Genomic DNA, 18,301 nt, shown 5'->3' on the forward strand with positions numbered 1-18,301 from the left:
GAAATCGAAATCATTAATTGGAAGTTCATCATAGTTTATAGAAACTGATTCTACCTCAAAATGTGATTATTAAGTTATTTTTTGCAAATTCTAAGTTAAACTTTATTTTTATTTTTTACATTGTTCTATGTTACCTATAGTTAACTGGTGCAATGTTTTTGGGGTACATTTTCTAAAACTTTTTCCGGGGGGATTATCAAAATTTTACTTTTTTTTACCATGTTTTATTCCCTTTTTATAAGCTTTGATCTTTGTAACTTTTTTTTACTACACTTGCATGTTGTAAAATATTTTAGTCTATTTGATTTTTTGTCTTCTTAAAGTCGTTTGTAACTTTCTCATGAACGACCATGTTTTATTCCCTTTTTATAAGCTTTGATCTTTGTAACTTTTTTTTACTACACTTGCATGCTGTAAAATATTTTAGTCTATTTGATTTTTTGTCTTCTTAAAGTCGTTTGTAACTTTCATGAAACGCACTTTTTTCTCCAATTTACTTTTGTAGGTACATACCTATTTGAATTTTTACTGAGAGCAAGTAATATGACAAACCTTTCTCCTTCTAGCAAACGACTCAAACGATGCTCCTTGAGTCATAACGTCCCAGAAAACGGAGCTCACAATGTTTGTCGAAACGATAATGGCGGGTGCTTTTCCCAGGGAGAATTTTTTCTGTGCTTTTTTTTCTTTTCTTTTATCGACTCTTTCCAATCCTCCTCTTCTCGCTCCTTCGTTTCACCCTGTTTCTGCCCTTCTTCTGCTTCTTATTTCTTATTCTTCGTCTTCAGTTTCTTTTCCCTTCGTCTCTCCCGTTGGTTTCTACCCTTTTATCTCTGCTCGGGGATCCATTATTCTGCACCGCTCGTCACCATGGCAACCGTTAAGATGTTTTTATAATTAGGTTAGACGAAATAAAGAAATAATAATAATAAAAAAAGTTTTAGCACAAAAGAAGAAGAAGAAGAAGAAGAAGAAGAAGAAAAAAAAGAAGTATGGCTGATAGAAGAGATATTTTGTCTATTTCGTCAACACCTTTCGGCTGTGCTAAAGCCGCTACAAAAAAGAAGTATGGCTGATAGAAGAGATATTTTGTCTATTTCGTCAACACCTTTCGGCTGTGCTAAAGCCGCTACAATAACAACAATAACAATAACAACAACAACAACAACAACAACAACAACAACAACAACAACAACAACAACAACAACAACAACTGCTTTTTTTCTTTTCTTTTATCGACTCTTTCCAATCCTCCTCTTCTCGCTCCTTCGTTTTACCCTGTTTCTGCCCTTCTTCTGCTTCTTATTTCTTATTCTTCGTCTTCAGTTTCTTTTCCTTGTTTTCTTTTCCCTTCGTCTCCCCCGTTGGTTTCTACCCTTTTATCTCTGCTCGGGGATCCATTATTCTGCACCGCTCGTCACCATGGCAACCGTTAAGATGTTTTTATATTTTCTCCCATCTCCCACACACTTGCTTTCGTTCCATTTCCGTCTTCGTGTTCTAGTTCCCTTCGATTTTTTTATCTTTGTGTCCGCCATTAACGTTTTCCTTTCTGGATTCTCCCTTCTCTTTGATCCTCTTTCCCTCGTTCTCTATCCGCTTTCCCTCGTTCTTTATCCGCTGTACCTCGTTCTTCTATATCGCCTATTCTCTCCCACATGTGTTGTTTTATGATAGCTGTTGTTCTTCCCTTCTGAATGCATGGTTTTCTATACTCATTCTCTGACTTTGTATGTTGTACCGCGATGGTTTGTTACAAGGAAACAGTTTGCTGTAAATGGTTCTTTAGTCTTTTAAAAATATTATTTTGACAAGGTTTTAATGATAATATCTACTCGTTGTTTCGTAGTATTCTCCCATCTCTCACACACTTGCTTTCGTTCCCTTTCCGTCTTCGTGTTCTAGTTCCCTTCGATTTTTATATCTTTGTGTCCGCCATTAACGTTTTCCTTTCTGGATTCTCCCTTCTCTTTGATCCGCTTTCCCTCGTTCTCTATTCGCTTCCCTCGTTCTTTATCCGTTTTACCTCGTTCTTCTATATCACCTATTCTCTCCCACATGTGTTGTTTTATGATAGCTGTTGTTCTTCCCTTCTGAATGCATGGTTTTCTATCCTCATTCTCTGACTTTGTATGTTGTACCGCGATGGTTTGTTACAAGGGAACAGTTTGCTGTAAATGGTTCTTTAGTCTTTTAAAAATATTATTTTGACAAGGTTTTAATGATAATATCTACTCGTTGTTTCGTAGTTACACCACATGAATTTTGTGAAAGGTTCTGCAGACCTTCATCAATATTAACAGGAACTTGGAACAATCTTCCTGAGACAAAGTTATTAAGTCCTCGGGAAATACCTCCCACTGTGCGAACAGCTCAGGAGAAACGCTATTTATTTCCATTTTGTTTGGCTCAACGGGGTAATTTGCACTCCATTTCATGCAAGCTTGCCTGGGCTACATTTGCAACACAATGCCTTAACAAGTGCATGTTTTTCCTTGATAAATGACCCTATTTGTTTTGTGTTACGCGATCACCACGCTTCGTATTTCTTTATTTAGCATAAGTTCGTCAACTAATGGTTTTCGCACATGAAAATGCAAAACTAAAATAGACTGTGTACTGATAGGAATTATTACAAACACCCCCTTATTATTTTTCAAATTATGCAACATGTAGCGCTTTCTCGTTCAGTGGGACTTAGGGCGTAAATGCATCTTATCACCTTATACAGTTTATGATTAAAGTTTTCTCGGTCGTTTTTTATGCTTCCTGAAAGTATAAATAAACTTTCCTGCTTTATTGCAAAGTGGAAAGAAAATGGGAGAGAGATTGTGGAGAACGTAGACCGAATTGGAAAAGTAAGTTCCTGAGGAATGTTTCGAATTTGATGCAAGAATGAAAGAAACAAGAGGGAAATAATGAACGAGATATTGGAAATATTGATCTTGGATTAGCGATGAATCTGGCAGTGTTTTTTGTTTCAAACTGATAGATTTTTGCATTCCTATGGTCCAATTTCGATTGCGAGCAGAAGATCTCACAAATGTAAATGGCCAAAGTTGGCGAAAATGAACGCGAAATCAGCCCATGCTTTGTAGACTCATTAATTTAATACCGAACACAGAAAATCTAGTTACACCTACACTATTTCAACGATACAATAACACAATAATTTACACTCATATACAAACACACACAGGTCACATACAGAACAAAAATAACAAAAGTACGAATAAAGAAACACAAGTTAGAGAAAGTGAAGATAAAGGCTGATCTGAAACTGTGGTATGGATAATAGAAAACAACCAAAGTTTGACCGGAATAATCCTCGTCTTCCTGAAAAGAAAGAAGATGAAGTTGACCAGAAATATCTGGAAGAACATCCAGATTATAACCCCGGCGTCTGGATGAGGAACCCATCTTCTCTGAGTGATATTCAAAGAGGGAGAGAACGTGAAAAGAGAAAAAATGAGAACGAAGATAGGATCATAAAAGAAGAAATCGACCGATACATAAACGACTATAATCGCGAGAAAAAGGAAAGCACAAAGAACATAAAGGAGAAAATAGACAACGAGATACGAGACCGAGCGAGACTACTGGAAGAGCTGAAGAGAAAAGATGCAGAAGCATTGTCAGACAAAGAGTCCACAAGGTCAAAGAAACCTGACCTAGAAGAAGAGAAGAGAAACATCGAGATAATGTATCAAAAAATGATCGAGGAGGACTTGGAAAAACAAAAACAATTACAAAGAGAACGTAAAAAGCTGAACGACCTTATCAAAAGAAGAATTGAAGAACAGGACAGACTGCTTGCATTAGAGCGGAAAGAAGTTGAAGAAAGGAATAAGAGATTGCTCGATGAGGAGCGATTGAAAAATGAAATCGAAAGAAACAAACTACGAGAGCTGAAAAAGCAACGAGAGGAGCTACTCAAACAAGAACTGAATGAACTGTCACAAATAGAGAAACACGAAAGGAAAAAGAAAATGATTGAAGAAGAGCTAAAGAGAAGTATAAGAGAAAGGGAAGCAGAGAAACAGAGATTTGAAGAAATAAATAAGAAAATAGAAGAGTTACGACAAAGGGAGATTGAAGAGCTACAGAGACTCAAAAACAGAGAAGAAGATGTTTCACGCCGTCGTAAAGAACTAATGGAAGATGCCTGTTCGACTACTATGATTGAGGATGACATCATTGAGGTATGGCCATGTGACAGGAGGGCCTCCCAAATGCAATTGGTGGACACCAATAAGCTCTGTGTAGATCCCATCTCCGGTAAACTTGCTATACGAGGAGAATCATTACCTGCCAAAGACGCTCCCAAAAATCGGACGGAAAAGAAACCAACTGGTGCCAGTAAGAGTAGCATTTCAATTGTTGGTTACAAAAACCGGGACAAAGTGCTTACCAAGCAGAAGTATTTGGAACTACTGAGCACTTACGATCCAAGAAAGTTGAGGAGGAAGCTGTCCTACCAGAACTGGCTGATCAATGAGAGTAACCTGGATGACCGCAAGGTGGCGCAGAAGTTCCCGGGAAGTGATTTCTCGTTGAAAATCGACATGGCTGATTGGCCTGCGATCAAGCAGGAGTCTATCAAAAGATATAAAGCACTGATAGGCAAATGAAATAAACATAAACACAGAAGTTACCTTAAAAATTAAAACAGTTCTACATATTTAAAAGCAAGAACGCTTTTATATCGTACACTGTAGTTATAGGTAATAATTTAATTGTAGTTTGAGAAAAAGTGTATAAAATAATTAATAGAGGGAAAATACATGCAAGTTTCTTCCAGACTCTCAGAATCCGACCATGTTTTCCACCAGTCTTATCAAGAAAATCATAGAGGTAGGCAATAATTATTTTTAATTAGGTTCCTAGGAAAGCAACTCTCATTTCCTTGTTGTAGAGTATAATGCGGACGCATTTTTTATTTACAGAATTACAATAATTGTACAAACATGTTTTCTACTAACGTAACTTCCATTGCTATTCTTGCTAATATAATGGTTTCAATAAATTATTTTCGCAACTAGGACTTTCCATGCATGGTAAATGTTTTCCATGTTAATAACGTGTAAATTTATAGGTTATGTTTTCTGTCTGGTATGTGGAATGCGAGCTGATTACGCAGTCGGTTAACATGACTATTGTGATTGTGAGCGACAGCAATAACACCAGGTCATTTTGCGCTCCCCTTTGCTTTAGGAGATTTTGATCGACCTCGTTTTGATTTGGTTTATTTTGAGCTTTTTCAACACGAATCCCCAGCCTTTGTTAGAATTATTATAGTGCAAACACAATCTCCGCACCATGAACAGAGCAATAATAATAGTAATACTTATAATAATAGTAGTAATAGTATACTAAACGCCACCATCACAATCAACCAATGGGAAAAGCGAGATTTCAGAGAACCAATTCGAAACCAAGTCGTAAAAGCTGTAACCATTTTTTTATCTCTATAAACAACGCACAAGAGAGCTCGGGTACCGAAGCAATAATGAGTAATAATAACAAAGTAATAATAATAGCAACAAAGTAATATTAACAGCAACAAAGTAATAAAAGGTCAACAGAAACATTGAGAAAATTGCCGGCTCCGACAATAAAATAACGATTCTTTTAAATCTGGTGGTATTATATCAATATGGCGGCTCTCAAGTGAATAGTTTACTGGGATGTTGAAAATTCTTTGGGCTCACCAATAAGGCGAGTTTGGCAAATTGTGAGCCTTCTCAGAGTTTTTAGGGTATAAGAGTTGAGCTCTTTATTTAAAGTACATTGAAAGAGCGGTCATCAAAACAATGTACGCACATCAGATATTACTGTTGTATTTGCAAAGGTGTTTCAACAAAATAATTGATATTGTCTATTTTGGAAAACGGGTAGATCTCTATTTAAAAGCGGACCTCAAAATTGCAAAGTTCTGAATTAAGCATGTCAAAAACTTCACGAAGGTGTTTTCTAGAAAGTTTACAGGGGCAGGGGAACTTTGATAAAAATTCCTCAGTTCTCCCAGAGGCCCATTTCCAGGAATCTCAAACAACGAGATACAACTACCCACGCCGCCCGCAGTTATTAGTTATTACCATGTAATTAATGAATTTTTTTATTACTTATTTGAAGGAAGAAAAAAATACGACGCCAATTACGTCGATTAGTATTAGCTATTATCGTTTTATGACTTCTAAGAGCCATTAGGGCCATTATTTTTCTCAGTACCTTCATCAGATAGGAATACCTTTTCTAGCAGAAACCATTTTAAGATGTAAGAAACCATTTTGCAATAATTGTAAATAACCGAGCAATCTTAAGGTTATAATAACCCTCATTTACGTTTATTTTCTTATCTGTGATTGGTGTTTCTTATCTATGATTTGTACATTGTCCACCTTATCCGTAATGACTTGTAATTCTTTAATTGAATAGAAGGAAAAGCACTAGGAAATGTGTTTTCCTTTGGAAATACGATTCACTCATCAATTGGTTATTGTGTTAAATGTACATTTTGCCAAGATGTTATGCCAGTTAAAACAGTCAGGTATTTTGTAATTGCCCTTTTATTATCACAAAGAGATCTGCAGGGGTCCTCGTCATAAACCTTCCTATCAACTTTCGAGGCCACCAGACTAATATCTCCCTTTCTCTTCCTGTTTACAGGTCCCAACGGATGTCCCCGACGGAGGGGTCGTCAAACCTACACCCGCTTTCAAACGCTCGAGCTCGAGAAGGAGTTCCACTTCAACCACTATCTGACGCGACGGCGGAGGATAGAGATCGCGCACGCCCTCTGCCTCACGGAGCGACAGATCAAGATCTGGTTCCAGAACCGACGGATGAAGCTGAAAAAGGAGCTGCGCGCGGTGAAGGAGATCAACGAACAAGCGCGACGGGAGAGGGAAGAGCAGGACCGGCTGAAGCAGGAGAAGCATGCCAAGATGGATCACCATTCGCATCACCAGTCCATGATGGGCGGTCTGGATAAGAATTCCGACCTTCTCAAGGCCGTCGTCACCAAAGTCCAGTCCTAAGATGCGTTGGCGGTAGACAAACTTCTTAAGTCTATTTCTATCAGAAAGTTCAGTCCTAAAGTGTTTTGGTTGAAAGTGCTGCCCCCCATAGATATGTTTTAGTCAAAAGTCCATCCTAATTTGATTTGAATTGGAGGCCAAGATCTAGTTTGGTCGAATTCAGAGGCAAACTGCCTTTGAATGGTACAGTGTACCATTGGTACACGGGTTGCACCTACCTAATATCCTTGTAAAAGGTGAGTTTCTCTCGAAAACTGACTGTTAGAATAGGGTACCACAAACGAGGTGAAACGCAACATTATAAAAGCCCGGGGAGACAAGTATCTTTCCTTTGCATTTTGTAAATTCGTCTGTACCTACTTCAGTAGATAAAATGTAGATATCCTTGTGATAGTGCTCTATTCTTATAATAGCCAGTTTTCGAGAGGAAATCTCATCTTTTTGTAACTATTTCGATTTAAGATCCCTGTGCGAGTTGTCCTAGTGTATTTTGAAGGTCCAACCTTGAATGTTTTTTGAAGTAGTAAAGGCAACCAGTAGAAGTGGAGATAGTTGTATTGGTCATTAGAAGGCATTCCCTTGGTATGGAACTCATTTAGAAGAAGCTGTCTCTACTTTGTAAGATGGTATGTTATGTTGTAGCTCTTTTTCCTACATTTTCCATACATACAGTAAAAAAACAAAACATGTTTAAAAACTCTCATATACGTAATTATTTTATATAATAATATTATCATAAAAAACTATGATTTTCTATGCAATTCTCATCCAATGTACATACGGTTTTTTTTTTTTTTTTTTTTTTTTTTTTTATTATTTTTTTTTGCTTAACATGGGGATAGTAGGTAGATACAGATACCCAATACATTGAGGCGGTTTTTCTCTAAAATCGTATGGTGTATAGTACTACCGGTGATTTGGGTGGCCATTTAGCTGTGATAAACCGAGGAAATAGGCTGCAAGAATCTTGTGTTTTTGACATCCCATATTTGACATTTATGTAAACTGAAGTCTGAGCTCAGATATTGTTATTTGTCCAAATTTATCTTGAACACCTTCTCAGTGCTTTCATGTTCTCAATTTGAGTTGTTGGTCTCAGTAGTATTATTCGAGTTATTAGGTTTCAATTTTCCAATCACGGGATTGAATATATTTTGTCGGTGTCATAGGCCATAGTGCAGAGGGTCTCAGTCTACTGGGATTTCAGTCATAAAGGGTCCATTTTATCCATTTGTGGAGTAGACCGTTTGTAGCCCGTCCTTCCTTTATTATTACGATAGTAATAAAAAAAGGTATAAGGGACGGGCTATTATATTCGCTTCGGTGTCGTCTGTCTGTCTATCGGTCTGTCCACATAGAAGAACTTATCCAAACCTGGTCGACCTATATATATATCAAATTAAAGGTCTTTTTACCAGGAAACCATAGAGCCAAAAAACCTTGGTTTTGGGGGATTTTTTTTACATTTTCTCACACAAATGAGCTCTGATCTTGAAATTTGTCGCGACGACCTATGAACTCAAAGTGAGAAAGTTTTAGATGATTCATTTAAGACGGGTTTTAGCGTCACCTAGGTTAAGCTCCGCCGAGCAAGGTCAATAAATGGATGGGTGACTTAAGGTATAAAGGAAGACGGGCTCTAGTCTTGATTTTAAATCATTACATGTAAGTAAAATCAAAAATCAAATCAATGATAATAATAAAGTGAATATTAAACAAATTAGATAGGCACATAGGTAGTGATTTTCTTCAACTACCTACGATCGAATAAACTACGGGCAAAAAAATTCCCGGAGGGACGGACCCATCTTGTTAAAAACCAACATAACTTTCGCTCTAATGAGAGTAGAGGAATGGGGATAACCTAAATGTGTTCAGAAACGTGAGAGGTTTCATAATTTGTTCATTTGGAAATGCTTTGGCATAAGGTGCACCGTACAAAGGCCGTGAAAATTTGACGTTGAAATCAGGGTAAAACCCCTTGTAGATCGTCCTAGAGAAAAATTGTATTTTAGGCAACTCCTTTCGAAACCTTTTTGCAAAAAGCTCTGTATTTTTTGTTTTGTAAAATAGAAATTATGTTTCTTTTGTTTATTGTAAATAGACTCCCATTTTTATTTTAGTTTTTCGTCCCATTTGTTCGTGTGATTGAAATTTTGTTTTTTATTTCGTTGTTTTCGTATTATCCATTATTTTGTTTGTTCTCTCAATACCATAAATTATAACAACTTTTGTGTAATTTCTTTCGTTAAGAAAAGCATTAGGGATAACTTTCTACAGTGTTTTAAGTAGGTAACATGGTAACATTTTATATCCTGAAATTATATGACGTAATTTTTCTCCGGAAAGTTTTTTAGATTATTTTTCTACAACAGACAGATAATTTTGTTATACAATGACAAGGTTAATACTTAAAATAAAATGAAAATAATAATAATAATTTTAAAAAACCTACCTGTAAACAATTTTATGAATTAACTTTCCTACATATGTATAGGTATGCATGTATTTATAATGGAACTTTGGGCAATTGTGTTACTTTTGTCTGCAAATCTAACCCACCTATCATGTATATTGATGACAGAACTTATTTTCAAATAAAAGGTTCTTACCCTTAGGTACACCTTCTTGAAAATTATTATAATAATTGTAATAAAACAAGGTTTAAACCTTAGTGCCATAATAATATAGTAGGTATTTTTCTTCAATACATAAAACTATCAATTCAAAATTCAAATTATTTTTAAATACATATTATGTAGGGACTTCAAATCTTCTCAAAAAACCACACAGACCTGTAATGTAAATTGCTTTTTCCTGGCGTTCTTAAGACGACTATGACATGATCTTCAACTTTTGTAATTATCTTTGATTTACTTTTGATTATGATTTTTTGTCTTGTAATTTGTATGATAACATAATATACGTAATTCGTAATAATTATATTATTAATATTTTAAAATTTAGTACCTAATAATCTAGTAATTGCTATGGAGTATTTCGAGTACCTAGACTTAATTTTATCCCCACTATTAGTAACTTTTGTGTCATGATTTTTTCCAAATTTCTGATAAGAATAAAATAATAAAAATAAAGCAAATAACATATTAATGCCTAAACCGTAAGTAAAACATATTTTTCGGCATTTTCTATAATATTATGAAATTAATAATTTTAGACGAGGTATAGCAGCTACCTTATTGAATTTCAAATAGGTAATTCCTACTACTTATAAAATATTATTTCCAATTCTTTGTTTTACCAATTGGTAGGTACAGGGTGAGGCGCGGCAATTTCCTTTTTTGAAACGTCCAGTGTGCAGCCGCACTTGTAATTAGACAAGTTATGATAAGTCGAGCAGATAAAAAAAGATGGAAATTTATGTTTGGATTTAGTTCAGTCCTCAAAATTATTTTATCAAAGCAGCAGAAAGCATTTAGGTATGTACAAAAATAGTCTTTTTGTGAAGTATAAAAATCAACAATTAAAACCTGTAAAAGTAAAGAAATAATCTTTAAAGAAAAGTTAAAATGTTTTGTCCATTTTTTAAGTTTGTCGTTGTGTTTTATTATTTTTTGGTTAAATATTATTTTTATCTTCTTTTAGTCTTCTTTCCCTTCTTCTTCCAAATTCAAGTTTCCTCAATTTTGATGAACCTCAATAAAATCTTCAAATTGGTTTTGAAATAAACACTTTTATTTCATTAAATGAAAAAGAATCCCAAGTCCCAAGATAATTATTTATCAATATTCAAAATTATTATACCGATGCCTTTTCTTTTTTATTTAACTTTAATTTAGGTACCTACCTTCAGTTTATTTTGCTATAGCCACACCCCCAGTAAAATATAGATACCTATTAACTTACGAGTATTACTTACGTAAAATAGTTACAATAAAAATAAAAGTAATCTACGTAATTATAATGCCTTTTTTTTCTAAAATGTCTTAGATGAGAAATAGAATTTAGATACCTGTTTGAAAATTTGATCAACTGCTACGTACGTAATTTTCAATGACTAAAACTAAATTCATCTTATTTTTAATTAATTTAAAATTTTGGGTGCTACTAATTTTGTTTGAACAGAAAAGAGTTTTTTAAAGGCCTTTGATCTAATGTCACACACAAGCACCTGAAAAAGAAGGATTAAGGGGATAACAAAGAAAGTAGGACGAGGGGATCTGACTTGCGTCCCGACTGTGAAATCCGAGTTGCATCCGTCCGATTTGCGTCCCATTTCTGAAATTTATCATCCGAGTTGCGTCCCTGAGCTACCTGAGCTAGAACTATGTACTTTATATACTGAGCTGACTGAGAGCTGTCGATTAAACTGACCTGACTGAGAGCTGTCGATTGAGCTGCCTGAGAGCTGTCGATTAAACTGACCTGACTGAGAGCTGTCGATTAAACGTTGTGGCTTAAAAACGTGTGCATTTGTTATTTATTTCACCAGACATAATACATATGTACCATTTTACTAGTATAGTATAAGTAGGGCCTTTATTTAAGCCATAGTGACATAGTCACTGCAGCCTGGGTAGATCTTTTGTGACTTAACTATTTTAGGGGTATTGGTATCGGTATAAGTAGGGCCACCGGCTATATTCAAGCCCTATGTCCCTGCGACCGGGTTAGATCTTTTGCGACTTAACCATTTTAGGGGTCGCCAAGTCGCTAGAAAGTCAGTTTTTCCCCTTTTTGAGCTTGGTACTGCATTCTGTAAATGTGCCGGGAAATGAACTCGGAACCTCCGGAGTTCAAGCCCAGATCACTCCTCTTTCGGCCTCGTAGGCTTCTAAAAACCTTCCTAACAATATTCACAGCCTTTCCCTTCTCCCAAAAAGGCCATCCCACCTCCCCTGGATTTCTAGGGAAGTTTTTGTTCTTTTTTATATCTCAGATGCGCACTTTATATTTCCTCCTAACGATCAATAAGAGGTCAAACTAAGGAGGCGCCTGACGCCCAATGGGCGGTGGGAGTGAAGGGTTCGAGCTATTTTCTTGTACAATTTTTACTTTCTATTACTAAAGTAACGAGAAAGTATTGCATTTTTTTATGTAAAGTGTGTAAAGGGCAATGGCTTACCTTATTTTATAGTTGACTAGGGTTCTTAGTTGGGAATTATTATTTACACCGACTCGAGTTTCGCCTCACTCGTAGGCTTTTTCAAGATGACTCAACTAAGGACGATGTATTATCATAATTATTAATATCAAAGAGCAGAGGAAAAAGTGGCCTCTGGAAGCTCCACATTTTCCTAAGGTCTACATCTACATAATATGTACATAGTGGATTTCTAGTGAAACTAAAAAGTCCCTCAAGGAAAACTCTCCAGATTTTGGTGGTTTGAAGCATGGCAAACGACGAAAAAAAAGGGGGGGGGAATCGACGAAAAACCAACCGTATAACACCCACTTTTATAATGGGATCCCATTCTGCTATTGATTTGAGAATACCAGTAAAGCACACACTGTGTCTACAAACAAACCATATCTATATTTATATAGATAAACAGAATTCTTTTTCTTCTTCTTCGACTTCGAATAAAAAATTAAACAAGGGTGGGCGGAGAGGGGGGGGCGAAGATTATTGAAGAAAATAAGGACGCGTTTTTAAATAAGCATAAACTTTATCTCCATGGCAACCAGAGGAAAAACTAAAAAAAAGAGCAGTGGAAAGAAAACTAACTAATAAACTAGTGAGAAGGAAGAGAGGAAAAAAACAAGGGAAAATCTACGTACAAGATAGGAGTTTTCCACAGGTTTTTTTTTCTTATGACAATTTCCTTGGGAGAAGAGAAGAAAAAAATAGTGATTTTTTAAAGCAATTTTATTAACAGAGAATTTTTTCTTTTTTCTTAAAAAAAGGAGAACTTTTCAGTCCCCCTTTCGGCAAATGTTTTTTCAGTTTAGAAAATTTTCTGTGCTCTCAGCCATGCGGTTTTTTTGCCATTTTTTTTTTCTCGGACGACGCAAAAGTTTGAAATTTTTCTGTGTTTTTTATTTTTAGAAAAGAATTTTACTCACATAGATGTGTAGAAATATTTTGTTTTGTGTATAAGTAAAGTTGTTATTTTCGAACATTTTTTCTAAAAATTAATTGGTGATTTAGTAGGTATTTGCTCGTTGTTTTTTTGGTGGTTCACTCCTCATTTGCTGTTATGAGGTGGTTAGTGCGCAGCCGTGATTCCAAGGTAAAGATTTATTTTTGGTTTTCCTCTACCTACCTACCTTTTTATTTTATTTATTGTATGTCTCTTTGATTGTCGTAATGTATCTGCATGTTTTAGAACGGCACATGAGAATAGTATCATGTGGTCAATTTCTCAAATGAATGAGGTTAAAATTCCATGTCGAGGCGGGAATCGAACCCGCTTCTTCCTTCACCACTACGCCATTAAGGCAGAGGTATTTCTTTGTTCATGACAGTTACGATACTTAGTTTCAGGATCATATTACCCCATTTAAGTATATACCCAACGTTCCAGGTCTTTGTGGACACCTCCCACCACCTGGTCTAAAACAAAAGTAGACTAAGGTCCAAGTCTGAGCAATAGGGGAAAACTCATAAGGGGAAAAGAACAAAGGGGATAAAAAAACGCATAAGGAGAAAATGAAAAGGGAATTTAGGGGAAGAGGATATTAGGGAAAGCTAAAAAAAGGAATTAGGCTTCAAATTAGAGGAGGGATAATTGTAATCATGAAAATGTGACTCCAGCTTTTATCTTCATATGTGTACATAAAGTGGGGTGAGAAAGGGAATTAAAAGTGGGATGGGAGAGAATGAAATTTGGGTTGGGAGGTAGAATTAAAAGCTCCTAATGAATATTGTCTTTTTCCCCTTTTGTTGAGCGCCATTTTGAATCAGGCCCTCACCCTTCTCCTGAATTAAATCTTCTATCTACCTTGTGTCTAAAAAAGTTATTGTAATGAAAAATAAATTAACCTTTTTCTAATGAAAAAAGCTGTAGAGATTAGAGAAAATGTCTAATAATACCTATCTACCCACATACACGACCACGTCCTAAGCTTTTTAATCTATTTAATTACAAATAATTTTTCATTTTAGATATTTATTCATTAATTAAATTAATAAAATTTTGAAATTTGAATTAAAAATCAGTGGAGACGCCAAAATTCCGAAACAAAAACACTCATGCTTGCAAAATATCAATGATTGATTCAAACCCTAAATCATAATCCCCTTCTCTTCCGCCGAACTATAAGGTCAGCCACTTACACTCAGACCATCTGACAAACTCAGATTAGAGATGCCGCAGTCTGTCAGACAGTACTTTATATTATTCACAGTTCGGCGATCCACGGCGTTCGGAATGTTCGGATCCACATTAGACATGTACTTTATAATATATTATTAAAATATGTATAGGTAATTATTCATTATTGTCTTTTTTTTCACTCATTGTTTAACGTTGATCCATGTACAATTTATATGTATTTTCATGATCAATAAAATTACTCAACTAAGAACCCTAGTCAACTATAAAATAAGGTAAGCCATTATCTAATTTGGGTGTCTAATATGAATCTAATTAATGTGTAAAGGGCATTTAGAAGGAACAGTTTTAACTTAACAGTTGAAATGAATAGTTAACATTTAAAAGGAAACCTTTACAACCGAAGACAGATAAACGTAAATGACAAAACTTGAGACCGGATAGGGTTACTCACCAAGCTCGATACGGTATTTCACTCTTTACTTCCGCTGTTCTCTCACACCCTCCCCCAATATAGTCAATCCCCAGAATGTTACCATCTCTCTCTTTCTCCTTTCTCTCTCTCCCTTTCTTCTTTCTCTGTTCTCTTGTTCTCTCTCCCTCCATTCTCTCTCTCTCTATCTCCGTCTCTTTCTCTCTCTCTTGTTTTTATTTTCTCTTTACTCTTTTATTCCTCCATCTCTCACTCCTCTCTCTTTTTCTCATCCACCTCTTTATACTCTATATCCTTCATCTCTCTCCCTCTTTTTTCTTTCTCGCTTTATCTCACTTCTTTCTCCTCTCTTTTTCTTCTCTCTCTCTCTCTCTCTCTCTCTCTCTTTCTTTCTTACTGGCTTTATCTCACTTTATTCCCTCTCCCTCCTTTCTCACTCTCTTACTCTCTCGTTATTCCTAATCTATCTCCGTCTTTTTCTCTCTCTCTTGTTTTTATTTTCTCTTTACTCTTTTATTCCTCCATCTCTCACTCCTCTCTCTTTTTCTCATCCACCTCTTTATAAATAAAATTATATGTATTCTATTCTATTCTAGTCTGATCGTAAGTAGCTGCCCTAAGAGTTCAGAAATGACAATGCAATCTTTGCAAATCGCTGCATGGAGCTATCCAAGGTTATTCTGCGACCAGAACAAAACTGTCACTATTTGAAGACAACTCTCTGCCCCGATAATTAGTTTCCCATAGGTAATTAAAATTAATGGCGGTCGTTAAAACCGAAACACGGTCGTAAAACGGGTTTTTAATGCCCATAAAAGAGTCCTACCCATAAACCTCGCCTCTCGCCTTACCCTGGCTCAACCTAGGTTCTAGGCTTTTAGAGGATTTAGGTAATTGAGGATAGAATAGGTAGAGTAGAATAGAATAGAATACCTATCTGAGAGAAAAATTGGTGATAGGGTGCCATAAGTTAGGGTGGAAGAACTCTATTATTGGTTTACCTACTTCCCCTGATTTAGGGTGTTGGAATGCTAAATTATGGTGTTGAGCTTCCCCACATAGAGTTCCATATTTATAGAGTTCCGGAACCCAGTCACTCGATTAGACTTCGGGCACCCTAGTTTTTTTCTCAGTTTATAGTGGTAAAGCATAGATCATCTTTACATTTTTGTGGGGGTCACAGCGTTAGCAATGGTCCAGAAGCTAGCGTCCATAAAAATTGTCTCATACAAAAAGGGCCTTTTTGGCAATATTTATTGTCGTTTCTAATGGGTTTTTATGGTGGTATAATATTAACATTGTCACTTGTCTCTATCGACTTACCTATCTTATCGACTTACGAAATTTTAGCTCCGCCGAGAACTGGTCTCAGGACCTTTGGCGTACGTACCTACTACCCAAGTAGCCTGGTTTGGATACCCACAGTTGGCACCGAAGTCTAAAAAGTTTGCCCTAATGCTTGAAAAAAATCACTATTTCAGCAGGGAAAAAACTAATATTAGGTATATTTGCTGTCAGGAATTCATTCGAGACATAAATCACAGCTTCGGGGCGCCAACAGTGATTCGTGCCACAAGACGATAACTCAGCAAGAAGTTCAGCAAAAACGTACATAACTCAAAATAATACCAAGAACTGAATGAAGTGAAATAACTCTCACTAGTCAACTAGTCACTAATAATAATATTAGGGCTACAACAATAGAATGGGCTAGCCGAGTTAGCTTGGACTTTGGACCCGCTAGGTCGCAGATTCGACTTCCGTCCGAGACAAAATTTATCCTACAAAGATAAGGTTCGATCGCGGAACGGTTGGCTTTCTCCTATCCTGTCTTCCTTTACTCTTTGCCTTCGGGACGATAAGACCTCCGTTGTTACAATTCCTTAAAAAAAAAAAAAAAAAAAAAAAAAAGCACCCGTAAATTTAACTTATGGGAAAACTAGAAGTTTAACTTGACTTTTTAAAGCATCATCACTCGCGCCCTTTAACGACACCATTAACATTTTTTTATTGACCCAGCCTCCTCTCTTCCCCTCTAATGGTTGATTTTATTTCTCTGCATAATGGTAATAGTGCAGTTAGTTTGTCACCATCATGATAGATGGCGTTAGTGGTATCACCCAAGTCAGGAAGGTAGTAGAATGTGTGTGGTTAGTATCTGGATTATGGACGGGTGACCATTTAGAAACAGAGTTGCTGGCTGTTTTACTCAGCCTAGTTAGTAGTGAGTCGGTAATAATGTAGAGGTATGATCGATAAAGATAATAATAATAGTGCTTATTTATTTATTTAAATACTGCTCGCATAGGACTGAAAAGTCCCTTTACTCCAGCAGTAGGCTACTACTATTATTGTGGTCAAATTCTCAAATTATATTGAGTAGCACCAGAATGGTTTTTATGCCCTCAATTTTATTGGCTATTAAGTGTCAATAAAAATCTGTAGCGGTCATTAAAACCAATCATAAAACCTCTCAATAGAGGATAAATAGAAATTAGAAAGTAATTAAAATTCATAGAAAACTGTGCTGTGAGTGTGATTGAACCAGTGCGGGAGAGTTAATTCTGAAAATAGTAAGCGGTAGGGGAACACAGGGCAAAATAGTACCCCGGGGCAAAACGGCACTCCACCGTTATTATGAGCTAGGTTGATGTGGGGGAAAAGGATCAGGATGGCTTCAATTTTCACGACTCCTTAGATTACCTTGTGGGCGTGGTGGGCAACCTTTTTTGAGAGCGGTAGCGTTGGACCAACTGTGGCTTCTAACCATCAGCTTTAAATGGAGTTTTCTGTTTTTTTTTTTTTTATTTTTTATTTTTTTTTTTTTTTTTTTTTTTTTAGGTTTTTTTTTTTTTTTTTTTTTTTTTTTTCTTTTACTTTGACACACCAATGACTGAACTCAAACGTTCAACACACTGACTATTGAACCAACTGTAACTCAGTAGGTATAGTCCTTTTTTGTGAATTACCTATGAAAAACCTTTGATACTAACCTGGAATTTTCCGATGAAAAATAGCTTTTAGACCACCCGAAACTCATATCACTCTTCGACGCACTGGATCATTGTACACTTCTGTTTTGCTGCGCCATCGGTGGGTCTAAAGAAGCTATTCCGTGGTAGAATTTTGCGATGATAAGAGCTTTTAGACACACCCGAAATCCACTCCAACTCTTCGGCACTGACATTGGAAATCCGATTGTACTTTGTGTTGAATGGTAATCGAACAGTGGTGGCCAGGGTTTGTTTTATGGGCGCAAATAAAATATTATTTTATGACCTTATTAAAAACTTTTTTTTACGACTCAGTAAACACTTGGGACAAGGAGCCTGATTGTACCTATAGCGCTCCACGTGTTAGAGACTGATTGGTCCTGAGCTGTTTCAAATGTAATCTGTAACCGTACAAGTGGGTATAGCAATATACCTTGTTTGACCCTGCCCGAATACGGACTGAAAAAGTCCCTTTTACCGCCAGCAGGTCTAACACAAGGTCTCGTAAATACTTAATAGTTGTTAAGAATAATATCATACAACCTAACATCAGTAAAAGACCTTTGGCTTTAACACTAGAAAGAAAGGTAAATGTAA

General features: G+C 36.1%; 2 protein-coding genes across 2 annotated transcripts; both read left to right on the forward strand.

The window, feature by feature from the left end:
• The first annotated feature begins 3,047 nt into the window (after positions 1-3,047).
• LOC103517821 (vicilin-like seed storage protein At2g18540) lies at positions 3,048-4,774 on the forward strand. The gene has a single exon (XM_008482869.3). The coding sequence runs from the start codon at positions 3,288-3,290 to the stop codon at positions 4,629-4,631; it is 1,344 nt and encodes a 447-aa protein (XP_008481091.1). The 5' UTR covers positions 3,048-3,287; the 3' UTR covers positions 4,632-4,774.
• Positions 4,775-5,149: 375 nt separating this feature from the next.
• LOC103517822 (homeobox protein abdominal-A homolog) lies at positions 5,150-7,778 on the forward strand. The gene is made up of 2 exons (XM_008482870.2): positions 5,150-5,187; positions 6,638-7,778. The coding sequence occupies exons 1-2, from the start codon at positions 5,150-5,152 to the stop codon at positions 7,038-7,040; spliced, it is 441 nt and encodes a 146-aa protein (XP_008481092.1). The 3' UTR covers positions 7,041-7,778.
• Positions 7,779-18,301: the final 10,523 nt, after the last annotated feature.

Source organism: Diaphorina citri, unplaced genomic scaffold, assembly GCF_000475195.1.
Source record: "Diaphorina citri unplaced genomic scaffold, Diaci psyllid genome assembly version 1.1 scaffold1978, whole genome shotgun sequence".
NCBI classification, from domain to species: domain Eukaryota; kingdom Metazoa; phylum Arthropoda; class Insecta; order Hemiptera; family Psyllidae; genus Diaphorina; species Diaphorina citri.

Coding starts and splice junctions, on each gene's coding strand:
- LOC103517821 (XM_008482869.3), top strand. CDS start 3,288: ATGGATAATAGAAAACAACCAAAGTTTGACCGGAATAATCCTCGTCTT.
- LOC103517822 (XM_008482870.2), top strand. CDS start 5,150: ATGACTATTGTGATTGTGAGCGACAGCAATAACACCAG. Junction 5,188..6,637: donor AGCGACAGCAATAACACCAG/GTCATTTTGCGC, acceptor CGAGGCCACCAG/ACTAATATCTCCCTTTCTCT.